Source organism: Acanthamoeba castellanii (assembly GCF_000313135.1).
Source record: "Acanthamoeba castellanii str. Neff unplaced genomic scaffold scf7180000084768, whole genome shotgun sequence".
Lineage (NCBI taxonomy): Eukaryota > Discosea > Longamoebia > Acanthamoebidae > Acanthamoeba > Acanthamoeba castellanii.
This window is the reverse complement of record NW_004457618.1, coordinates 84,073-107,920: the sequence shown is the minus strand read 5'-3', so window position 1 is coordinate 107,920 and position 23,848 is coordinate 84,073. Positions and strand designations below refer to the sequence as shown.

Genomic DNA, 23,848 nt, shown 5'->3' with positions numbered 1-23,848 from the left:
CCGCATCACAGCAATCACTCACTCTCGCGAATTATATTGGTGTGGCGGTGGGTGGCGGTGGGAGCAAGGTCACCTTGAGGTCGCGGTGGATGATGGGCGGATCCTGCCTGCCGAGGTAGTGCAGGCCCCTCGCTATCTGGAATGCAAAATCGACCACCTCCTTCGGCGTGAAGGGTTTGCCTGCACACGACGCACACGACACACAGCCAGCAAGACCTCTCGTTAGGACAGTGATGACTGACAAAGACGAGAAAGGCGTGATGCGTGCGGTGTGTGCGGGAGGTTACCCGTGGCGGCCCGGCTGGCGATCACCTGCCAGAGCGTCTCGGGGTAGATTTGGGTGAACATGCGGATCTCCTTCTTGTCTTCCCGATAATCGAAGGCCAGCAGTCGCACAACGTTCTCGTGTCGCAGCTGCGCCGTTATGCTATGTAGTTGCACCACACACGCAGCACACGCAGCAACACACGTAAGCACGGTGCTGGAAGATGATTCCAATTCCAATCGAAGAAGGCGAGGAGTGTACCTGATCTCGGAGAGCATGCGCTGGGTCTGCTCCTCGCTGGGGAAGGTACTGCTGTCCATGATCTTCGCAGCAAAGAACATGCCTGCACCCACCCAGGGACAACCACACGTTTGTACCATGAACCGTTGTGGCATTCTTCACACACACAACACACAACACACACAACACACACAACACAACACACAACACACACAACACACACACAACACACAACACAACACAACACAACACACAAGTTGTCTGTGGAGGAGTACCCTTGATGGAGCAGGCGTAGACGGTGGCGCCGCTGGCCCCTCGCCCCAGCTCTTCGTGGAATTCGATCTCGTCGTTCTTGAAGTCGATCGTGAGCACCTCGCTCGCCGGCAGGCCGTGGGTCGGGCTGTGCTGGCCCTCGCCCAGCCTCGTCACACGCTCGACCGGCAGCGACTCCGAGGGCAGCGTACTGCCCGACCCGCTCTTGTTCTGCCGCGCGGCCGCCGCCGCGGGCATGCTACCGGTGACCAGCGACTCGCCGCTCATGCCGAAGCCGACGGGGATCGACGACGACGAGGCGTAGCTCATCGCAATGGGCGACGTCTGCGCGCCGCCGGCAGCTGACGATGATGATGACGTCGACATCGACGACGACGAGGAGCCGGTGCGGAGGTGCGCGGGCTTCTTGCGGGAGAAGGAGGCGGTGGGCTGGAGCACGAAGACCAGGAGGCCGTCGTCTTCGAAGATGTCGACGTAGGAGTTCTTGAGGCCGGCCAGCGACGAGAAGCTGCCGTGGAGGGCCAGAGACGACGACATCGACACGCCGCCGGCGGCGGCCGCCATCAGGCCCACCATGTCCGAACTGGCGGTCAAGAGGTCGCCCAGCGGCCGCACAAAGTGCTCTTTCTCCAGCTTGATCAGGACAAAGTGGTGGCAAGTGTCTACGTGCAAGTGTGTACACCGATGCATATCGTCAGCATCGCCAACACCAACACTAGCTGAAGGAGGAGGCGGACGACGAGTACCGTTGACAATGAGATCGATGACGACATTGACTGTGATGGGCTCCATCATCTGCAGGCGCACCGTCAAGTCGTGCGACTTGCCCTGTAGTTTTCAAACGAGAAAAACGACAAACAAAGAAAAAGAAGAACAAACAGTGCGTTCAGAACGCCATTCAATCGGCGCACACTTACGCGTAGCGCGAGATAAGAAGGGGTGGCGCGTACGGGAGCCAGCACTTCGGGGACGGGATCGATCACAACGTTGAATCGCCTCTCCTTCTCGCGGTGGCAGATGGCGATGGCGAGCTTCAGCTCCTGCTTGCACTGGTTGGTGATCGTGAGCTTGTCGTCGTAGACGCCCGGCTGCCTCTCTCGATTGTTGAACTCGAGCGAAACCGCCGATATCTGGTTTCATTCCATCCGCAGAGTCGCACCTAGTGAGGTCATGCTCGTGTGTGCGCGCGCGAGAGAGGTGGGAGTATATACCCCCAGCTTGGGTGTGTAAGCGCTCGACCAGAAGAACCAGCCCAGCATGCCCGTCTTTTCGCCCGTGTAGCCTGTAAGCCACCAAACGCGAATCAATGGCGGAGTGAGAAAGAGCGAAGACGGAGAGAGGTGGGCGGTGGGCGGTGGGCGGTGGGCGGTGGGCGGTGGGCGGTGGGCGGTGGGCGGTGGGCGGTGGGCGGTGGGCGGTGGGCGGTGGGCGGTGGGCGGTGGGCGGTGGGCGGTGGGCGTGGCGTGGCGGTGGGCGGTGGGCGGTACGGCTCTGGTGGCACTGGTAGGCCATGTGGAGGGAGGGCATAACCCGCTCCTTGGGGCTGTGATAGGCATAGGACCGAATGGCCTTCACGTCCTCGGTCCCGACGCCCTTCATGCCGGCCATGACTCTGCCCAGGCAGGCGCCGCGGGGTACAACAGCGTTAGCGCAGAAGTGCGATGAATGGAGGGGGAAAGAGGGGAGGGGGTAGGGGTACCGAAGGAGTTGGGTGGCCCAGAAGTCTTCCAACACGATGGTGCAGCATTTGTTGCAGACCACCTTCTGCACGAGCACCTCGTCGAGGGCCTTGATGGCCAGCGGCGACTTCTGCTGCACCACCTTGCCGTGTCCCAGGGCACCGTGATTGTCCACGCCCCCTGTGTGTCGTGTCGTGTTGTTGGTCGTGTCGTGTCGTGTTGTTGGTCGTGTCGTGTCGTGTCGTGTCGCCATGGTGAGTGAGCAGACGCTGAAGCAGACGCCAGAGAGGTGGGGCGCGTGTACAGGTGTAGACCAATCCGGTGTCGGAGAGAGCGATCAAGTGATTCTGCCCGCAGGCAATTTGGATGATGTTCTTGTCGCTCAAGAATGACAGCGTCACCGCGTTGGACTCCAATACGTCGATGATGACGATCTCGCCCGTTTCTGAGTAATAATAATAAATCAATAGAAAAAAATAAGAATACAATGCCACGCACCGGGTGAGAATCTTCTTCGGAGCGAACAGCAATCGCCTGAGCGAGAGGGGGCATAGCGTACCCAGCAAAGTCACGAGGCTGTTGGAGTTGCAGGCGATCTGCCGCACCTTGGACGTGACGCTTTCCTTGTAGAGCTTACGTGCGCGGTATTGGTGCTTCTCCTCTTGATTCGTATTGCCCAGCACCTGGGAGGGGAAGAGCAATAATTAAAAAATGAGAAAAGGCGGCCTCGAGACTCGTCGAGCTTGATGCGCACCTGATTGTAGCGCGTCCAGGCGTACTGCGGTGCTTCCTCGGCCTTGTCCTGCAGCACTTGCGTGTATAGCTCTTTCGCTGTTATCATGATAACACAGAGAGGGGCGTGAGCAACACGCGCGCAGCGAAATAGTTTGTAGTGTCCGTAGCGTTGATGATGGTGGTGGTGACTATGATGAGGATGATGTACCGGTGATCATGGAGACAAAGTTTTTGGAGGAGCACAGATCTGTGACGACCATGTCCTCGGTGCCTCCGATCACCTTCGCGGCGAATGGTTCGACCAGGCTGCCCTTACAGCTCCACGCCCAATAGTACGGCCTGCCGATCACTGAGGGCACCACTAGTGTCAGGGCCTGAACGGCAAAGCGCTTAATCATGACAGTGTCTCGAGACGGGGTTTACTTACTCGAGACGGCGGCGATGTGGTTGCACGCCGTGCTGATGTTCTTGAACGTGATTCCGTTCAGCGAGCTCATCCTGACCAGCGTTGGGCACGCCAAGTCCTGCACCTGGCAATCGTCCGACACCGCGGCCTGGCCCCACACCAGTATCTCTCCGCGATCTACGCCGCGACACACACCAGCCGTGAGCTCATGAGCGCTCGGTCAAACACCGACGAAGAACGGGAGCGAACACGTACCGGTGAGCGCGACCGAGTGTCGTGGGCCGGTGGCGACCTTGGTGACGTGATGGTGGTAGATGCTCTGCACGAGCGTCGGGGCCATGATGTCCTCTAGGGAGCCGTGGCCCAGCTTGCCGAACCTGCCGCTGCCCCATGAGAACACGTGGCCTTCCTCTGCAGCGATGGTGAAGAAGGACCATCAACAAACCGTGTGCGGTGGTGCGTGTGTGCGGTGGTGCGAGTGGCACACGAAGGGCGTACTGGTGAGGGCGAGAAAGTGGGAGGAGCCGCAGCTGATGTCGACCACGGAGAGGTCCTTGAGGAGGAACGGTCGGTGGTGCGGCGTGCGGTTCCAGTCGCGGCCGAACATCCACGCCCGGCCCTCGCGCCCTAGCTTCAGCGCGTGAGCGGCGGCGGACTGTGACGACAGCGACGAGGTGGAGGACGACAGTGACGAGGAGGCCGATGACGAGGAAGAGGCCAATGACGACGCGCGCTCCACCAGTCGTATGTCGATGAAGAGGAGCGCACCGCCGCCACGAGGCAGGAACATGATCGACAGCGGCAGGCGCTCGTCGCTGGCCGTGGCGTCGGATCCTTCGCCACCGGTCGCGTCGGCGCCCTTGGCGTCCATCTCGAGCGGCACGTAGCGTGGCCTCATGTCGCGTGAGGATGAAGAAGATGACGAAGATGAAGAGGAAGAGGTAGGGCCAGCACAGCAGGGAACGGGAACGACCTCCTCTGCGTAGTCGTGCTCGATGCCGTCGGGAATCTCGACGCGCCATCGTTGGAGATCGATGCCCCCGTTGGTGTCGAGGGCATGGACGAGCTGGCGGGCGGTGATGTAGTCGAAGCTCGATTCGTTGATGGAGACCTCCCTCTGCAGAGGGATCACGGCCTTCACGATCCGCCGCTTTCGAGTTTCAGGATGGACGAATCGAATGCTCACCTCGACGTCAAGGCTCGGCAGTGAGATGCGGGGAGTGAGGACCAGAGGGTAGAGAGATGGACCGAGTGGGGTGGAGCTAACTGAGGAAGGGGCTGGAGGAGAAGGGTGTTGAGCGGGAAGCCCTCCACCGATGTTGGATACGAGCTGCAGGTTGTGGTTGAGCCGATCATTCTGCAATTGGTGGTGAATGTGCTGGTGTTGTTGAAAGCTATTGCGGTGTTCGACGAGAGCTGTCGTGAGGGCACTCGGCGAGAAGGGGAGGGATAATGTCTCGGCAGTGGTAGAGGAATGGGGAATGGGGATAGAATCTGAGACTTCATCTTCGCCATCCAAATTCTTCTCTAATTTAGCGAAAGGGGCCGTTTCGCTACTGCCGGTGCTCTCCACTCTTGTTCGCTTCTTTGGTGAGAAGGAGGCATCAGGGGGTTGGCCATGGGCCACATTCATAAGCTTGCGAATGTCCTCCTCAAGGGGCGAACGAGAAGAGCGATCGTTTGATCGGCGCGGCGATGACAGGGGCGAATTCGTCTTCGAATCTGGAGACCGAAGAGCAGATGCAGGAGGTGCCTCCACCGCTGCCTCCATCTCACCTTCCTCCTTCATCTCAGGCTGAGAGCACCGTCCCCCGGGCAGTTTGCTTCGCAGTTGGCCCACGCAATAAACGCTAGGCCTTCATTTATTAGCAACCCACGCCCGGAATGCACGCCGCGTGCGGTCATGTGTGACCACCACGGCGAACACAGCGGCGTCTTCTTCTTCTCATGTACATACAGTGGGGGTTTCGTCTTGAAGGCCGGCGGTAACGATTAGCAGCCGCCGAAGCAGCCAACGCAGGTTCGGGGCTGGGGCATGCCGCCCTTGGCCACCAGCAGCCTCTCCTCGAGGGTCTGGCCCAGCAGGTCCTTGCGCGTGATGATGCCCACGGGCTGGTTGTTCTCGTTCACCACCGGCAAGTGTCGCAAGCCCATCGACCTGTGTTCGACGTCGTGGTCGGGCGTCAGCTAGTGTAGTGAGCAACAGACTAGAGCTTAGGAGGAGAGCTGTTGATAACACGAACCTGAACAGGTTGTAGGTGAAGCCCAGGGAAAAGTTCTCGGTCACGGTCAGCGAGGAAGTGTTGATGTACGGCGACAGATCGATGTACTTGTCCATGTCCTCTTCTTGCACTGCAGCCCAGGTCATTGAAGTGAGCGCGACGAACAAGACACCCGTGTAGAGAAGGGGGGGGGATACCAGTCTCGAGATAGCGCGGAGATGTGATAGAGATGGGCGACTTGTGCGACGTATCCTCGTCCTGTGTGCGCCATGGAGTCAGTCAGTCGACGCAAAGCGTGTTTGTAGAAAGGAGGATAGAGGCGTTTACCTTCATCCTGCGATAGTCCAGCACAGGATTGATGTCGTACTCGTTTGCCACAAAGATCTCCGGATGTCGCAACAAAATCTCCAGCTGCGCGCGCAAAATCATCCTGTGCGCCAGAGAACATGCATAGCTCAGTGAGATGCAAGCACTGGATGCGGTTCTTTTCAGTCAGAGAGAGAGAGAGAGAAGGGTACCCCTTGAAAGCGGCGTGCTGCTTGTCGTCCTCATACTCGTCTTCTTCATAGCGACGCCTGTGCGGAGACCCCAGGCCTCCATCGAGCAGACCTCGTCCCCTCTGTCGCAACGCCAGAGCACCCTCCTGTTGCACACGCGTAAGACGCGGTAAGCTTCTGGCGCCGCTACAAAGGACAAAGCTTCAATGGAAGAGGGAATGTACGTTGCCCTCGAGGTCCAGCGTCTTCATGCGTACGCCGTCGGTGTCTTCGATCAGGTCGTCGATGGTCATGCTTCCGCTCAGCCCGAGGCTTAAGCCGCTCAGCCGCTCTCCGCGCCCATTGTTCACAAGGTGTCCGTCGTCTTCTTTCTCTTTCTGCTTGATATTCACCTCGATCTCGGTCATGTCGAATCCTTCGAGCTGCGAGTCCACACGGCGCGGAGGAGCAAAGGCCGATGACGGCGAGGCCATGGGCGATGAAGGGGTCAGGCGATGCGTGCGCGCCAGCTTCTCCTGATGTCCCTGCTTCCGTATTCTAAAGCGCGCCAAATAGGAGTTAAAAAGAGATTCAAAAGAAAAAAACGTGCGACGCAAGGTTGATGCTTGAGGGCTACGCACTTGTTTCTGCTGTCGAGCATCACCTTGTCCTTGGGCGTGAGGACGACCGGGAAGGCGTGGTGCCGGCAGGAGATCAGGGTCTGCACGATGTTGCGGACCTTCTCTTTGTGGCGGAAGGTGGTGACCGGCGCAGACATCACGTCCTTCGCCTTGAAGGTATCCACACCTTTTGGTTCAAAGAAAAACAGGAAACGTGAGTGACAAGGACAAGCACCACTGTAAGCAACTGATAGTACTGAAGCCTTGGAACTAACACGTACCGCGAACGACCGGGTCGTTTTCCAAGAACGGCACGCACCTCACTTCGAGCAGCGCGTGATAAAGCGAGTGCGTGGCGGTGTCGGCGATGGACTTGGCGATCATTACGGCGAGCATGATGGGTAAGAGAAAATGAATGTCGTTGGACAGCTCGGTGACGATGACGGCGAGGGCTATCGTTAGCCGCGACACGCCTGCAAAGAAGGAGGCTGCCCCTATGAGCGCGAACACGCCTGGGTCCATCCAACTGGCGGAGATGCCCAGATAGTCTATCGTCGCCAGACCTGAGCGAACAGTGAGCGGCGCCGTGTCAGTTTCACACGACCACACGTTTTGTAGACCTAGAAACGAGAAGAGCCAAAAACAGAGGGCTGTGCGAACTGACCTACTATGCGTCCGAGTGTCGCCCCGATTACGAGCATGGGCAGGACGATGCCGCTCGAAATGGCCATGCCTGCCGTGTGCGTGCACGTGGAGACACCATGGTCAGTACGCGTTTGCTTACGGCCATGGTGATCGAAGAAGGGGTAGTGACGGTGCAAGCGTACCAGAGGAGTAGCACGCGAAGAAGAAGTAGATGACCAGGAAGACGGCCAGCGACGAATAAGAGAAGCGATAGGCCGTGCCGCGCGAGAACAGGTGGCGAATGGCCTCGTCACCCACGTTGAACATCAGCTGTGTGAGGGAGTACGATTACACCGCCCGGGAGTCAGCAAGCGCGTCGAAGAGGCCGTGTCCGTGCATGAAGAGGGGGGGGGAGGAAGGAATACCGTAGCGAGCGGACTGTACTCGCCTTCGTTGTCACACGCATGCTTCACGAGCCGGTATTTGTCGCTGTCGATGGGGTTCTCGGGTTTGGGCAGACAGGGGAAGGCCAGAGGAAGGAAGAGGCACAGCGACGAAAAGATGGCCACGACGATGCACGGTTCTGCCAACATCGTATCACACAGTGTTGGTCGTCAGTACGGCCATGGCGGGTGTGAGTGATCACATTGTGATGTCTGAAGGCCAAGAAAAGGTTTACCCAGCAGCCTCATCAGCTTGTAAGGAACGAAGAAGCGATTCCTGAAGCGAGTGATCTTCAAGTTGAGGTACGTGAACACAGTGCCCATGACGCCTCCGCATATGCCGATAACGATGGAGGGGACCGTACATCACACGAAATAAGCAAAAAGAAAGAGGAGGGGGTCGACGCTTGGGCGATCGCGGGTTTGCGGCATACCATGGTGAAGATGTGCATCTCGATGTACTGATTGACGGGGAACAAGATGGTTGACTCCTCGATGAAGTAGCCAAAGCGTCCCTAATCAAACGTTATAACGATAAGTAACTTCGTAGGCACTTCTTTAGGGAGGAAGGCAAAGAAGAAAAAAAGGGAAGGGGGGGTGAGTATACCGTGGGCACCCAAGCGATAAAGGAAGAGTTCAACAGTGACGCAGCGAACGAGGCCATCAGGCAACCGACGAAGATCATGTACGTAAGCTTGTGGTTCCAGAAGGACGCCACCTCCTCTCTCACGAACAACAGACCACTGCAGAGAGCAGCGCGTCAGACAATGAACGGCCAGTGGGGCGGTGGCGATGGAACATACCCGATGGGAGCTCCGAATGCAGCAGACACGCCAGCAGCAGCGCCGCCGGTGATGAAGTCACGGCGGTCTTGCGTATTGCGGAAGCGCGTCAGGAAGGAAGGGTTCCAGTTCAGCGTGCGCGAGCGGCCTTGTGTCAGGTTGCCTCCCACCATGGCGCCCATGTGAATCATGGGTCCCTCGGGTCCTAGGTTTTCGGAGAGAGCGGTTTAGGCCATTGGGCTCGGAGCCGATTGCAGTCAGGCATAGAGATGCAGAGAGAGGGAGAGAGGAAGGGGAATGCATGTACCCACGGGTAAGCCGGAAGATATGGCGAGCACGCAAGAAGTAAACTTGACCACCAGCGTGCGGACGTTGAAGATTTTTGGTAAATTGACGCCGTTCAGGTACCCCATCACGTCCGGAATGCCCGACCCTCCTGCTGGTGGCTGTGGCAGAGCCCATTCAGATCTTATATCCCACCACACAAGAACGAGTGCCACGAGAGAAGAGAGCTCAGCTGCGGACTACGTCGTACCTGCCAGTACACCACGAGGGCGCTGGCGCATAATACGGTTATGAGGCTGTAGCCCACAAAGGCCAACCAAGCCAGCGGATAGACCAGGGCCTTGTTGAGGTCGTCCTGGGTGTCAAGAATAAGCTCTGTCGCGTCGAGAGAAGAATGGGTCCGGTTGTGTGTGAGGCAAACACATCCAAGAGACTCTCTGTCGCCCGCGAAGGAGAGAAGGGCCGGAGGGGGAGAGAGTGTTCTGTACCGGTGACTTTGAAGTGACCCTCGGCGATGAGTTCGGTGGTCTGCTTGAGGAGGAATGCCACGAAGCCCACGGCAGCTCCCACCACGCAGAAGAGGAGCCACTTGGAGAGGTCCTTGCGTATGTACCACCACTTGGTCTTTTGCTGCAGGTACTTGCGGTAGATCTGCGAGTGGGGAACGTTGTAGTCCAAGCTCTCGTACTCGTTCATCCGCTCCTTCTCGGAGAACGTGAAGTGGTGAGCTGCGTGGCCTGGTCGCAGATCGCGATCGCCCTCTTCCGATGGACCCGGGCAGAAACGCTTGCGCAGGCCTCTCTGCATGCTGGAGAAGATGCCGCCACCGCCGTCGCCTTCCCCGCCTCTTGATCGCCTTAGTGATCGCTCGCTGCTTCCCCGCAACCTTTCTTCATCAAGCAGCGAATCGTGGAATTCATCTTCCTCCTCCGCTCTCATTCTCGTGAGGTAACTGCCGCGATGACCGTAGGCACTGCTCAACTCCTCCAATTCAACCTCGGGCTGGGCCAGTCCCTCGTTCCTTCCTCGTGCCCCCGTCTCGTGGCCGAAAAAGAATGACGTCGTGGAGAGCCGGGTCGGGGGCTGCAGATCGAAACGCAACCACAAACGAGACGTTAACGTCTGGCTCCTATGTCCCTTCTGTATTATACGCGTCGATGTTGTGAGGCTATCGGCACCACGCGTGCTGCATCCAAAGGCCCAATCGTCGCGGAAGATGGTGCGCAAGTCTGACGGAAGATCTGTGCCTCTACTTTTCGGTTGCTTTCCCTTTGCCTCAATGAAATTTCGAGGCTGACGTCACATATTCTGAATGCCAGCGTGAGACGGGTTATTTCCTGAATGACAAAACGAGGAAACCTCCCGCAGTTCCCACGAGCCGTAGGTCTTAAGGTGGCAGGTGACGTGGACGGGTTGATCCGAAAAGGCCAAAAAAAGAGAGTCAATCTTGTGCATCTCACAGGCTGTGCATGCAGTGCTTCTCCTGTCGAAAGGACATCCCTTTGGGCTCCAGCTGCTGGCCCATAACAAATCGCACGCATTTTCGCATCTCCAGCCCCCCGACGGTCTGCGATGACTGCTTCAAGTGTAGCGTCTGCCGGGCGCAGCTGACTTTGGATCGATACGGCGCGGTGGGGAACGTCCTCTACTGCGTGGAGCATGAACCTCCAGGCGCGAATGGTACCAGTTCCTCAACGCCTTCGGTTGCATCTTCATCCACAGTCCCCACTCCATTCTCCTTCTCTCCATCATCGACAACTCCATTCGCCTCCATCTCGCCGATATCCTCGCCTTCTTTTCTCCCTTCTCCTCCCTTCTCCTCCCCTCCTCCCTCCGGCGCTGTGTCTCCCACGCGAACCAGCCCTCGGCGGACCACCACCCACACGCGGCCGCGAGAGAGCTCAGTCCGTGGGGCCGCCGAGGCGCCCAACTGGCTCGCCCCGACGCCCACCGCTCTCGGCGGCAGCACCACAAGCAGCGCCAACGGCACCAGCGCCGCCACGTCATCTACACCACCATCCAATTCCTCCACCTCTTCCTCCTCGAATGTCTTCACGCTCCCCGCCTTCACGCCGGGCGCTGCCGGTGGCGATTACCAGCACGGCCGCAGCTTCCTGATGGCCTCTGCGCCGTCCCACCGCAGGAACACCGGCACCGCCCTTAGGGGTCGAACAGCGAGGCAGACCCTGGTGCCGAACGCCGCCGCGAACAAACCACACGCCACTAACGGCGGCTTTTCCTCGTCTCCCTTCCAATTACTCTCGCTCGCCGGCGTGTACACGCCCGCCGCCGCACCACCAGCGAGCTCCGCCTCGAACAGCTCCTCTATGACATCCCTGTCGGCCGCAGCAGCGAGTCCATCGACGTCGCCCGGGCCGCTTAGGCGCAGCGACGAACCATCCACCTTCTCCAGACTGTCACCCTCTTCAACAGAGCAGGCCCCGGCGTGGCTGACGCCCGCCTCGTTGAGCGCGCTTGCACCATCAGCCCCTCGATCGACCTGGCCGCCACCCACGCGCGCTCGTCCGTCCGACCCTGTTCGGGTGGAGCAGACTGAGAGACAGTCTCCCGAAGGTACGCCTTTATCGCACTCTCAGCCGTGGCTGATTGAAAGAAAGCTGACCGGTGTACTCTCATCGACGATGTGTGCGTAATGCAGGTGTGGTCACCGTCAACACTGACAGCGAACCGAACTCCTTGGTGGACAAGCGGAAGAGGCGAACGCCGAAGCGCAGCACACACAGCCGCAACGCCAGCGGCATGGCCATAACAGCCACTCCGGACGACGCGAGCGGTGGCCTGGAAACGTGCGTTAGGCTAAGAGCTGGGCTGAGCTGCGTGGCTGCGGCGTCGGTGCAGTGTCTAGTCTCACCATAACCGTATGCTGCGTGGTGAGTGCAGGCGGTTAAAGCAGCTTGCCGCGCAGCTCGAGATGGTGCGCCTGGAGAAAGCGGAAGAGAGGGAAGATGTGGGCGGCGAGGCAGCCAAGCCACACACCGTGGTGCGCTCCGCTCTCTACAACCACTTTCTTGGACGCTGGCTCACGCGTAACGTGTCGTGTCGTGTGTCGTGTGTGTTTAGGACGAGGAGGTCGCACTGTTGCGAGCCCGTCTCACAGCCGCCACACGAAAGGCCGACCAAGCAGAAGCCCGCGCCGACCAAGCCGAGGAGAGGGCCGCTCGCTACAAGGCCCACGCCGAGATGATGCAGCAGGTGGTCGACAACACCCTCAAGGCCCTGCACAATGTCGAGGCAGAGACGAGGAAGGTGAGCAAGCTGCAGCGCAAGCTGGCCAGCGCGAAGGAGGAGCGAGCAGAGATGGCGGCCCAGGTCGAGGAGTACCGAGAGCAAGCCGAGCACTTGAGAAAGCGCGACGAGGAGCGCGCCAAGGAGCTCAACAAGTTCAAGGGCAATTTCTCCCCAAGGGACTACACGGTTGAGGAGCTCATCCATCTCGAGGGCACTCTCGAAGAAGGTACGTCATCGCCTTGTGTGCGTCATCGCTCTGCTCACGCTCGCTCCACCCGTACGTAGGCAAAAAGAAGGTGAGCGAGGTGCGCGTGGCCCTGCAGTTGAGCGCCGAAGAGAAGAAGAAAAAGGAGTGCGTGCTGTGCTTCGACGAGCAGAAGGACACCGTCTTCATCCCGTGCGGACACCTGGCCTGCTGTCGCTCGTTCGTCCCCCCTCTCCTGCGCGGCCTATTGCGCACTTCTCAAAGCTCATCGCGCGCTTCGTTTGCACACAGGTGCTCCAAGCAGGTTTCCAAGTGTCCCATCTGCCGGAAGGCCATCACCCACACGGTGCCCGTCTACGACTGCTGATTGCTGCTGTACGCATAGGCGCGCGCGGTCCTCATCATCCCTCTACCAATACACCACCCACATCACACACTGGAAAAGTGGTCCACTTGTTGTTGTTGTTGTTGTTGCTCTCAGATGGCACCATCAAACCGCTGGGTGCTTAGGGCAACTGCATGCTGGCGAGGGCGGCGTGGACCGCGGCGAGGCCGCTGGCGTGGGGTTCCGCCTCGAGGCTCTCGGGCAGAGACGAGCGCTTGGCCGCCACCGACGCCGCCACCGCGTGGACGCGTCCCTCCTCCTGCTGCTCGTGCGGCTGGCGGGCCGTGGTGCTGCACGCCTTGGGCGTCTGGAAGTCGCTCGACGACGCGCCGGCGGTGAAGCTCGAGTAGTCGATCTGGACGCCCACGCCGTAGGTCTCGAGGAAGAGGCGCACCGGCGTCTGTCGCGCGTTGTCGGTGACGTAGATGGCGACGCGCACGTCCCTGTTGGCGTTCTCGAAGAGCCACACCTGCGTTTGTACGTTGTTCACCCGCACCGCCCCCGCGAAAGATGTGTAACGAATCATCTGTAGCGGGTCGGCCCCCTGGTAGGTGTTGCTCAGGGGCTTCTTGGAGCACGAGCGCGCGGTCCACACGTAGGAGATGTGCTGCTGGTAGAGATTGAGGGTGGTAGCGCTGACGCCGTAGATGATGCCCGACTGCTTGTAGGCCTGGAGCGCCTGGCTCACGGCGAGGAGGCCGTTGGTGGTGGTGAGGTTGAAGTCCGACGTGAACACCAGGAGGTTGGAGAAGGTGGCCCGGTAGGCCGACGGGAACGACGGCCTGGACGGAGCCGCAGCCACAACCGTAAGCGCCAAAGCCGCCACCACCGCACAGTAGAGAAGTGCCGCCCGCATGCTTGTTGTGTCTTCTGTACTGTTGGTGCAACGAAAAAAAAAGTGGATACGTGCAACCCCCTCGGCAATTAAAGCCCGGAGTTGTGCTCACCTTTTATCTGATTCGTCAAACTTATGTCTCGCCCCACTTGTTCGCCCACTTTTTCGGTCGGGTTCAGCGAAACCGAAATCTGTATTGGCTACCACCCCCACCATCTCCTAGAAATCACTGTTGTGGGGCGCTGTGGGGAGGCCCAAAAAGAGCTCGCTGCCTGGTCCTGCCGGCTTAGTGCTGGGCCTTGCCGCCGGTGCCGCCGGTCTGGGTCTGGATGTGGGTGCGGAGCTGCCAGGCCCACTGCATGTGGCACCGCTCCACCTCGAGGATGAGGTCTTCGATCGCCTTCACCCCCAGGTCCTTGACCCTCTCCCTGTGGCGTCAACATCATCTTCATCGTCAGCGAAGTTGAACGGCTCAATCACAACAACTTCAGCATACCTGTCCTTGCAGAGGTTCTGCACGATGGTCTCGTGGTTGTTCAGCAGGTTGGTGATCATCGTGTTGCAGTCCGGCCATTCGCCCTCCTACAAGAAAGATATAAAATGCACCAATGGTGAACCTCTGGGATAGGTGTGTAGGTCATTGGGTGGAGGGGGGGCAAGTGAGGGCGTACCTTGGGCACGTCGATCCTGGTGAAGCGGAGCTTCTCCGACAGGTTGGGCACCTTGTAGCCCAGCCCGCGGATGTGGCGGGCGATCTTGTCGGCCAGGACTTCCTGCTCCTTGAACTGGGTCTTGAACAGGTCGATGAACATGGCGGCCCTCGGGTCCACCACGTTGTAGGCGTAGTTGGTCGTACGCAGAGCCAAGATCACCTATGTACCAAAGTGAGCACAGAGCTTTGGGTGCAGAAGAAGAAGAAGAGGAAAGTTGCGAGTCGTGGTACCTCGTCAGAGATGGCGGTGTTGAGGACGAAGGCGGTCTCGGAGAGCACTTTCTCGTTGAGGCCGATGTTGGGCACGACGGGCTCCCTCTGCACTTGCACTTGGGCCATGTTGTTGAAGAAGAGTAGTTGGGTGGAAGTTGATGGTGCCTTTGTTGGAGAAGGTGAAGATTGGAGAAGAGCGTGGCCCAGTCTTTTATACACTGCCAGCGCCCAACGTCGTACAGCGGCCGCCGAGATGTCGCGGAGCCGCTGATGACGCGCTGTGTGGCGCTTCATTCATGACCCACCGAAGGCGCTGGGTTGCACTGAAGGAAGTGGCCAAGGAGGGCACTTAGGCCTTAAGTGCCTGCCTTGAGATGCGCAGTTGGTTGCTGAACAGGCGTCGACCAGTAGAATTTCAAACTTAGCCACGTTGTTATAAGACTCGACGCCAATTCGTCCAATTTTTGAGGGCGTGTCTTGGGCGCCCAGGACACTTGCTGAACGGCCCAGCACAGGGTGGTACTCAACGCTCAGGCGCCGAACGTGCGTTGCCGAGTAGTTGCACTTTAGCTGTCTCCTCTGCGATTACAGGGTGAGAATTCAACTGGGCTGTGACCCGCCAGCAGATAAAAGACCGTTCCCTCCATCTGTTCTTCTCTTCTTCACCCCTTGCGGTATAGAAACACAACCACACTAAGCTTCATCAACATGGCCACCCAAGTTCAGGTCCAAGTCCAGCACGAACCCATCGAGTCCAAGATCGGGATTCCCGCGAAGAGCCTCCACCCCACGGCTGAGATCATGGCCAGGCTCTCCTCCGACCAGGTACCCACTCCTTCACCTTCACCTTCACCTTCCTCAACATCCGCTTCATTCTTTTCATTCTCATCACGAAACTCATACACTGTTGAACAGACCTGCTTGTACCTGCACACGTTCAACTACTACCTGAACGTGGTGGGTCCCCGCAGCCAGATGCTGAGCGACCTGTTCCAGAAGCAGGCGCTCGAGATCGGCGTCATCGTGGACAAGGTGGGCAGGCACATGCGCTCGCTGGGCTACAAGGTGCCCATCCTCACCGAGATCGTCCGCTACAACCGCCTCCAAAATCCTCCCGTACGCCCCCAACCCTTCATCATCGCTACCACCATTACCACCATCATATGACCTCCTCCATCTTCTACTTCTTCCATGATCAAAGGAGGGATCGTGGCCCGACGAGAACGGCATGCTGGAGGTGCTCATGATCAACCACGAGAACATCATCCGCCACATCTGCAACGAGAGGTGCGTGAGTCCTTTGCATGCATGGAGGGAGAGAAAGACGTGCGGCTAACACAACACGACACACGACCGACACGACACGCAACACGACACACAGGAAGCAGGTGTCGGACCTGGGCGTAAAGACGATCGAGGACCTCCTGCTCGAGGTGGAGCGGTGCCACATGCAGTGGGCCTGGCAGCTGCGCATCCACATGCAGACCCTCGGCCAAGGCAAGTAGAGTTCGCACGCACGCGCGCGCTCCCGCCCGCCCCACACCACCACACATCTCTCGACGGCGCTGACGCGGATCGCAAAGGAGAAGAACACGAGAAAGAGAGAAGAGAGAAGAGAGGGGGGGAACAGACAAAAAGAACGAAGAGAAGGAAGAAGAGCGAAACAAGAAATAAACAGTCGCGTACTTTTATTTCTTTTGTTGAGCACCTCAGAGGGCCTGTTGGAGGTGTGCGTACTCGTAGGCGTAGCCGTCGGCCAGCCTGCCGCAACTTTGCGGGCACGCAAAGACCACCAGGCACCCAAACTCGAGTTGCACGTCGGCCTCCGGCGCCACCTCGCCCACCTCGAGCTCCTGAGCCGACCGCAGCAGGTAGATCAGCGTCGGCATCACCTCGCACTCGAACACCCTGCGCAAGCACATTCCGGCGTACGCGTCGTGTCAGAACGAGACGCAGCACATACCCATATGAAAGTCGACTGTTTCTAGACTAGAGAGTTAACAGTCGTGTACCGCTCGGCTCCGCAGCGATCGCAGCAGGGCACGGTTTGGGGGAAGTCCTTGGACATCCACAACGGCCGGCCCGAGTACGAGTACCTGATCGCCATAGATACACGAACATGTATGATCAGGTTCGTGTGTCGTGTGTGTCGTGTGTCGTGTGTGTCGTGTTGCGAACCTGAAGACGTGTTCGGGATTCCGCTCTAGATACTCCTGGAACTTGAGGAGGTACTTCTCCTCGCTCTCCTCATAGTCCTCGTTGCCCAGCATGGCGCCCTCGTCGATGCCGCCTTGCGCCTGCTTGCCCTTCCCTTTGCCTTCCCTTGCCTCTTCGGTCGTCGCCGCCGCATCGCTCCATGTTCTCCTCGTCCTCCATCGCGCCCGTGAGCTCTTTGCTCCACTGCGCGGCGAGCTTCTTCTCCTTCTTGCCGACGACGGATCGTGGCACCTCCTCCTCCACCTCCATGTAGAACCCGTAGAACCCATGGCCTCGTGGTAGCGCCTGCTGCGTCTTCTCTGTCGCTGACAACAGTTCACGTCGTCATTAGTCAACGCAATTCATTGGTCAACGCGTTGACTGGTCTGGCTAGGGGTGCGCACCTGCGGGCTTGGACTTGGTGGGCGTGCTGGTGGAGGAGCTCGACGGTCTGCTCTCGGTCTGGTCGGATATGGTGAGCGCGGACTGGAGCAGCTTCTCGAGGTCCTTGTCGTCGGTCTGCTTGAGCCAATCGTCGCCGGCGCCCCAGTCATCGCCACCTGCGCCCCAGTCGTCGCCGCCTCCTGCGCCCTCGGTTGAGGCCGTGGCCGTCTCTGCAGCTTTGGTCGGCTCCGCCTGCTCCTCCACGCTGCAGGGGCTCTGGCCTCGGAGCACTCGCCAACTGAGAGAGAGAGAGATAGAGAGAGTGAGTAAGGAGAGTTGATAAGGGGTAATGAGCGTTGCACGTTCTTCTGTTCTGCACGCATGAGGAGGAGAAGAGAGGTACCACTTCGCAGGACCGCTGCGCTCGCTGTTGCATTGTTCACTATTGCAAGCAAAGATGTACAACTGTGAGGCGCACACAGGGCAGTGAGTCGTGAGCTGAGCCCGTCTAAGGAGAAGGCGAGGGCTCAGTAGTGGCGGTACGGTACCGCTCGGTCGAGGTCGGGCAGGTGAGGCAGAGGCGCGTAGGCCTGCGCCACGAGATGCATGAGCTTGCTGCACTGCCCGCAGCGGTAGTAGGACTCTGGTGGCGGCGTGCCAATCCAGAACTGGGCGCGATGCAATTAAATCGCGATTAGAGGCTCATATCGCAGAGATTGAAGGAATCAAAACACGAGCGCCACAGATGGATGGTTCAGGATGCAGCATCAGCATAGATTGCGCAAGAGGCCGTACGGGCTGGCCTCCGATTTTGCTGGACCATATGTTGTCCTCTTCGGCACGCTGGCCAATGTAGCCCAGGATGACCGGCTTCTTCGGGGGCTTTTGCCCTGCACCCGCTCCTCCTCGCGCAGGCGACCGCACAACCTCCACCTTGTTCATCTGCATCCCGGTCCGTCTTCTTGAGCTGCAGAAAAATTCACCAAGAAAACACTTTTCTTCCCCCTTTTCCCTTTGCTGACCGCTGTCCGCAGGGCGTAGACTCTCAGACTCAACCATATCGACGATACGTGATGATCACGTCATGTGGACACCTTTGCCCAAGGTAATGCACCCGAGCTTTAGTGGGAGTCACTATTTCTGTCGACAGCCAACACGTCCGCAGGGTTGTGTGCGTGTTGTGTGTTCAAGGAACGCAGTTCTTGTTGGTCTCTTTTATTTTGGCCGTGTTGTGCAGTTGTGAGAGTGTAAACAAGACAAGCCAACAACCAAACAGACTTAGACCACAGAGCGCAGCATGGACAAGAGAGGAGGAATCGCATCGCCATCGTTCACGTCGCCGGTAACGTCGCCACCGACCTCACCACGAGGAGGCCAAGGCATCGACGTGGGTGACGGAGGCGTGGAGCTGACGGTGGTCAAGGGCGGCCGCCTCTACTCCAACTTCGTCTACCTCAACCCCCTCGACGCCAAGGCCCTCACCCTGCCCACCAAGCCTGCCGGCCTGCCCCACAACACCTACCTCCTCATCAACCTCCACCTCTACCTCTTCAAGTACGCCCCCCTATTATTTATCTCTTTTATTTTTATAATAATAATAAATTAATAAATTCAATTGTAAATGTTTGTTGCAGGCCGAGCGAGACCGTGCGTCAGGGCACGATCGAAATGAACGACTTCCAGCGCCGCTCAGTCTATGTGTCCCTCAACGAGAAGGTCATTTGCCGGCCCTTCGCGACCAAGTACGTTGCCTGCTCCTCTCTAGGCACCACCGCCGACAGTCTGCTCACCCTTGTGCTGTGCTGTGCTGACGCACAGGAACAAGGAAGCGGTCTTCCTCTCCGGCCTCAAGTTGGAGATCGATTTCCTGTACGCGGGGTCGAAGGGCGTCGACAGCGCCTTCCAGTCGGGCGAGATCACCGAGGTGAGTCCATCGCCGACGGCACCACACGGACCCACTTTTCCATCCATTTGTGGTGTCACTGACTAGTTTGTCGTCGTCCGCGCAGGCGCTGCTCACCCAATTCGAGAACCACTTCTTCACGCGCAACCAGCTGGTGGCGATGGACGTGAAGGGCACCACGCTCAAGTTCAAGGTCACCGATCTCGAGCTCGCGCGCCTGGGCAACGAGGACGCAGCCGCCGGCGTGTCCGCCAAGCATCAGGCCTCCACCGTGCGCGGCGTGCTGATGAAGCAGACCGGCATCGAGTGGTGCCCGTCATGGGGTCGGCGCTCAAGCTCGTGACCGTCTCCTCGGGCGGTGGCTCCTCTGCAGTGTACGTCTGTCCCTTCATCTCGCCAATCACAACATCACATCATCGTTGGGCTGTGGCTCACTCCGCTGTTCCGACAGTATGCCAGAGATCTTCAAGCCCAGCTGGTCGTTCGAACAGATCGGCATCGGCGGCCTCGACGACCAGCTGTCGGACATCTTCCGCCGCGCGTTCGCGCCACGCGTGCTTCCGCGCAATGTCACCCAGGAGCTCGGCATCGACCCCGTGCGAGGTGCCATGTCTCTTTTCTCACACTGCAAGCACAGCACATAACTCACATTCCATCACATTGTAGGCATTCTGTTGCACGGGGCGCCTGGGTGCGGTAAGACGCTGATCGCCAAGAAGCTGGCCAAGGTGCTCAAGAGCAAGAAGCCCATCTACGTCAAGGGTCCCGAGATCTTCGACCCGCTGGTGGGCCGCGCCGAAGAGAAGATCCGCGAGCTGTTCGCGCCGGCGCTGGCCGACTACCGCAAGTTGGGCGATGACAGCGAGCTGCACGTGGTGATCATGGACGAGATCGACTCCATCGCCGCCAAGCGCGGCATGCGCCAGGGCGGCACCGGCGTCGACGAGCGCGTGGTCACCCAGCTCCTCTCCATTCTCGATGGCGTCGAGGACATGAACAACATTCTGGTCATCGGCATGACGAACCGGATCGACATCATCGACCCGGCCATCCTGCGCCCCGGCCGCCTCGAGATCCACGTCGAGATCGGCCTGCCCGACGAGAAGGGCCGGCTGCAGATCCTCGAGATCCACACGACGCGCATGCGCGAGGCCAAGCGGCTGGCGGCGGACGTCGACCTCAAGACCCTCGCGCTGCAGACCAAGAACTTTACCGGCGCCGAGCTGTCGAGCCTGGTCAAGAACGCTTCCGGTACGTACCTCATCCCCCAGCGAGTGGGGCGAGTGGGGCGAGTGGGGCGAGTGGGGCGAGTGGGGCAAGAAAGTGGTGACTGATTTGTTTGTATTGTTTGAATGGAATGCAGCGTTTGCGTGTTCGCGCGAGATCAACGACCCGATCAACCAGGACCAGGGCATGGCCAAGGCCAACCCCATCGTCAACGCCAAGGACTTTGACAAGGCTTTCGACCAATCCGTACGGCAGTTTCGCTCACTTTGTTTTCGATGGCTGAGCTCGCTTGACGAGTCTGGTCCATTGGCACAGGAGCCCGCATTCGGCCGCTCGGGCCAGAGCTTCAAGAACTGCATGCGCAACGGGATCATCCACTTCAGTCCCGCCTTCACCGAAGTCCTGGAGGACGCGCGGCTCTTTGTCCAACAGGTGCGTTGCCTCGCTCGCTCGATCGGTGTGTCGTCGCTGCTTGACAGCTGACAACGTTGTCTCGCGCTGAATTGATGTGTGCGCGACTAGACGGTGACGAGCTCGCACACGAATCTGGTGTCGGTGCTCCTGGAGGGGGAGCCCGGGTGCGGCAAGACGGCGGTGGCGGCCATGCTGGCCCTGGAGAGCGGCTTTCCGTTCGTGAAGCTGCTGTCGCCGAAGGACTTCGTCACCTACAACGACGTGGCCCGATGCCAGCTCATCAACAGCACCTTCCTCGACGCCCACAAGTCGCCGCTCTCCGTCATCGTCATCGACGACATCGAGCGATTCCTCAGTACGAGAGAACACCTCCGTCTTTTCTTCACGTTGCAAACGCGAACGAGTTCGTTGGCGGCTTACTGTGCTCTTTTCGCTTTCGTCAGACTACTCGCCTGTGGGACACCGATACTCGAACGAGATCCTACAAGCGCTGCTGGTTCTCATCCGCAAGGAGCCGGCGAACGAGGTACAGCCCACATGCTCCATGCGAGGCCTCACAAGGCGGACAGTGCGACTTACGTCAGTCGAATCATTCCGTGTACACCAGAACAAGAAGCTGCTCATCCTGGGCACCACCAGCAAGCGCGATGTGCTTGAGGCCCTGGAGCTGAGCCAGATGTTCGATTCTGTTCTGCGCCTGCCCACCATCACCAAGGGCGAGGAGATGGCCCGCGTGCTGGCCGAAATCGAGGTACGCCTCACTCCTTCGAGCTCCGTAGGCTCACACACCACGCATACAGCGACTGACCATCGGCATTGTTGTGGGCACAACAGGGCTACTCGGAGGCGGACATCAAGGAGATCACGCGGCTGCACAAGGAGGGACAGGCGGTGCCCGTCCGCAAGCTGTTCCTTGTCGCCGAGCGCGCCCTGCAGGAGTCCCGGGGCAAGGCCAAGAGCGTGGTCGAGTGCTTCTTCAAGTGCATGCTCGACTACGGCCTGCGCCGCAATAGTCGACATTACAAATAGGGCTTTAGAAATCAGCTGCAACTATTAATAAAAATCTAAATAAAAATGTCAAATTGTTATTCGGTTGAGGGTCCGTCAGGGGTCGGGAATGACTTCTTCGGGAGGCAGCTCGGCCAGGTCGAGGGGCAGCTCCACGGTGCGGTACTTGGAGAACGACGACAGCGGCCGGTTGGGCACCAGGTACTCCCTCAACCCTGTGTATACGTCGGAGTTCAGCGTGAGATCTGGTGTTGCTTTGTTGGTTTGCGTGTGTCGTGTGGGGGCACGCACCGACTTGGCCGTCCTCGGTCCGGGTGAAGCCGTCGCCATGGAAGAGGTGGGTGAGGCCAATCTCGTGGTAGAGGAACGCCCTCGTGTGGCCCAATGTGCCGCTTGACTCCAGATACCTGCGGTGGTGTCGACGCCGATGTCCATGGCCGTATCGACATGAGCCAGCGCAATGCTTGTTTGGGGGCATAGAGGTGGGGGGGGTGTGGTACCTCTCGAGGGTCATGTAGTGGTGGTGGTCCCGGCCCTCGAGAAACGAAGCGCAGATGTCGAACTCGGTGAAGCGCTCCTGCACTTCCTCCAGCGTGTACTTTGGCAACAGCTGCGAAGTGGGAATAGAAACGGCCGGGACAGACATAAGATCAGATCAGGATGAGGATTAGGAGCAGTGCGATTAGGAGCAGCGCAAGTGCGGGTTGGTGACGATGTCAGGACAAGGCCGACGAATGGAGCACACGTACGTGGATGTGGGGCGCCACTTTGGGCCAGGCCTCGGGGAACGTGTCGCGGACGAGCTCAAACACCCCGTCCCACGTGGCCTGCCTGGCCTGCACCTCGGGGAACAGGCACAGCCTGAACCTATAGCCCTCTTTTTCCAAAAACAAAAGCAAAAGCAAAAAAAACACCACACGCAACGCATAGTCCGGGTCAGCCCCATGCAAGTCACGTAGGCCAACAGCTGAGGAGAGAAAGGTGGTGTACCATCGAGGGTGCGGCGGAGCCAGGGCGTGTCCTTGCCGATGGCCAGCATGATGTCCCGCGGACTCTTCCCACACAACCGCTCGAGGCCGTCCGGCCCCACCACCCACGACAACCTGGTGGAAACGACATGAGAGCCGGGAGTGGGCCAAGAAGTTTGAACAAGCGCGCCCAATCCCAAGTCTGAAACACGCTATGATCATAGTAGTGGTGGTGGTGGTGGTTGTACCGTTTGTTGGGTTCGTCGCTGAGAAGGCGGAAGTCGTCTTCGGTCCGGCCCTTCGTGACGCGTCCGCAGATGCCGCGCACGCGTCGTCGCCCGAGCGGCTCCCGCCTCTCGAACAGCTCGGCCAACTCGTCGATGTCCGTCACCCACTCCACCTCTTCTTCCTCGCTGTCCACCTCTTCGTGTTGTTGTTGTTGTGGTCGTGGGCCGTGGTAAGGCGCCTTTCGCTCCACGAGGGTGGACGTCGAGGTGGTGCTGGTCCGCTGATAATCACCACCACCATCGGCATTCTGGGATTCCACCGTGTGCGTGGTGGTGCGCTTCTGTCGCGTGGTGGTAGTGGCGGTGGAGCTGCTGCTGGACGTGGAGGTGCTGGTGCTGGTGGTCAGCGTGGTGTCCACCCTGGTGCTCGCGTTTCCCGTCGTGTCGTTTTCGAGAACCATCCTGGTGGTCGTGTGTGCCTTGCGCTCGCCCTTGTGGTCAGATGTCGAATGGTGGTGCTGTGTGATGTGCCTGGGGTCTTGTTGTTTCTGCATGTACCGAACTTCACGGGTCTCGCTCTGCACGCCAGTTACAGGGAGGCGGAGGCCGCGAGTCGTGCGAGCGCTCTCGCGTTTCTGTTCACCAGTTGCCAAAAATTTCGGTGGACTTAGTTGGTGGTCGCCAGCTCGTTCGCGGTGTGGGTTGTCCTGCGTTTGGCATCTTGTGACAAAAGAAAAAGGCGAAGGAAAGAAAACGAACATGGAACAGAGAAATTAAGTTTCCTTTCTTTTCTTTGGGGAAAACAAAAGTGCCTTGACGCACCGGTGTAGCGAACGCACACCGATCGCGGCCAACCAACTCGGCACATTGAT

The 23,848-nt window shown here is 59.0% G+C and overlaps 8 protein-coding genes and 2 pseudogenes across 8 annotated transcripts; 4 read left to right on the top strand and 6 right to left on the bottom strand.

Moving 5' to 3' along the window:
- Positions 1-31: 31 nt before the first annotated feature.
- Positions 32-4,954, bottom strand: ACA1_251650 (regulator of chromosome condensation (RCC1) repeat domain containing protein; the record flags this gene model as incomplete). The annotated part of the gene is made up of 17 exons (XM_004367480.1): positions 32-180; positions 288-427; positions 527-608; positions 781-1,440; positions 1,525-1,606; positions 1,729-1,908; positions 1,990-2,060; positions 2,266-2,390; positions 2,478-2,637; positions 2,762-2,902; positions 3,017-3,140; positions 3,212-3,288; positions 3,401-3,531; positions 3,616-3,775; positions 3,854-4,009; positions 4,097-4,797; positions 4,866-4,954. The coding sequence occupies 17 exons, from the start codon at positions 4,952-4,954 to the stop codon at positions 32-34; spliced, it is 3,228 nt and encodes a 1,075-aa protein (XP_004367537.1).
- Positions 4,955-5,590: 636 nt separating this feature from the next.
- ACA1_251640 (chloride transporter, chloride channel (ClC) subfamily protein) lies at positions 5,591-9,857 on the bottom strand (the record flags this gene model as incomplete). Its single annotated transcript, XM_004367479.1, has 18 exons — positions 5,591-5,756; positions 5,842-5,950; positions 6,018-6,078; positions 6,148-6,250; positions 6,339-6,463; positions 6,542-6,854; positions 6,938-7,103; positions 7,198-7,479; positions 7,581-7,649; positions 7,744-7,870; positions 7,966-8,123; positions 8,220-8,274; positions 8,418-8,498; positions 8,591-8,726; positions 8,787-8,970; positions 9,073-9,211; positions 9,301-9,425; positions 9,539-9,857. 18 exons carry the CDS (start codon positions 9,855-9,857, stop codon positions 5,591-5,593), a joined length of 2,718 nt encoding a protein of 905 aa, XP_004367536.1.
- Positions 9,858-10,709: 852 nt separating this feature from the next.
- ACA1_251630 lies at positions 10,710-12,871 on the top strand (annotated as a pseudogene).
- A 139-nt stretch (positions 12,872-13,010) lies between these two features.
- On the bottom strand, positions 13,011-13,745 carry ACA1_251620 (uncharacterized protein; the record flags this gene model as incomplete). Its single annotated transcript, XM_004367478.1, has 1 exon — positions 13,011-13,745. The coding sequence occupies one exon, from the start codon at positions 13,743-13,745 to the stop codon at positions 13,011-13,013; it is 735 nt and encodes a 244-aa protein (XP_004367535.1).
- A 265-nt stretch (positions 13,746-14,010) lies between these two features.
- ACA1_251610 (Ferritin, Dps family protein) lies at positions 14,011-14,775 on the bottom strand (the record flags this gene model as incomplete). The annotated part of the gene is made up of 5 exons (XM_004367477.1): positions 14,011-14,079; positions 14,101-14,152; positions 14,221-14,306; positions 14,396-14,596; positions 14,668-14,775. The coding sequence occupies 5 exons, from the start codon at positions 14,773-14,775 to the stop codon at positions 14,011-14,013; spliced, it is 516 nt and encodes a 171-aa protein (XP_004367534.1).
- An 849-nt stretch (positions 14,776-15,624) lies between these two features.
- ACA1_251600 (uncharacterized protein) lies at positions 15,625-15,816 on the top strand (the record flags this gene model as incomplete). The annotated part of the gene is made up of 1 exon (XM_004367476.1): positions 15,625-15,816. The coding sequence occupies one exon, from the start codon at positions 15,625-15,627 to the stop codon at positions 15,814-15,816; it is 192 nt and encodes a 63-aa protein (XP_004367533.1).
- Positions 15,817-16,358: 542 nt separating this feature from the next.
- Positions 16,359-18,177, bottom strand: ACA1_251590 (annotated as a pseudogene).
- A 349-nt stretch (positions 18,178-18,526) lies between these two features.
- Positions 18,527-19,475, top strand: ACA1_251580 (uncharacterized protein; the record flags this gene model as incomplete). The annotated part of the gene is made up of 4 exons (XM_004367475.1): positions 18,527-18,783; positions 18,864-18,971; positions 19,048-19,153; positions 19,239-19,475. 4 exons carry the CDS (start codon positions 18,527-18,529, stop codon positions 19,473-19,475), a joined length of 708 nt encoding a protein of 235 aa, XP_004367532.1.
- Positions 19,476-19,584: 109 nt separating this feature from the next.
- Positions 19,585-21,802, top strand: ACA1_251570 (the record flags this gene model as incomplete). The annotated part of the gene is given in 7 exon segments (XM_004367474.1): positions 19,585-19,735; positions 19,799-20,387; positions 20,404-20,605; positions 20,675-20,791; positions 20,882-21,128; positions 21,217-21,524; positions 21,608-21,802. The coding sequence occupies 7 exon segments, from the start codon at positions 19,585-19,587 to the stop codon at positions 21,800-21,802; spliced, it is 1,809 nt and encodes a 602-aa protein (XP_004367531.1).
- A 75-nt stretch (positions 21,803-21,877) lies between these two features.
- On the bottom strand, positions 21,878-23,437 carry ACA1_251560 (uncharacterized protein; the record flags this gene model as incomplete). The annotated part of the gene is made up of 6 exons (XM_004367473.1): positions 21,878-21,996; positions 22,073-22,188; positions 22,282-22,391; positions 22,531-22,658; positions 22,772-22,884; positions 22,998-23,437. 6 exons carry the CDS (start codon positions 23,435-23,437, stop codon positions 21,878-21,880), a joined length of 1,026 nt encoding a protein of 341 aa, XP_004367530.1.
- Between the last annotated feature and the right edge of the window lie 411 nt (positions 23,438-23,848).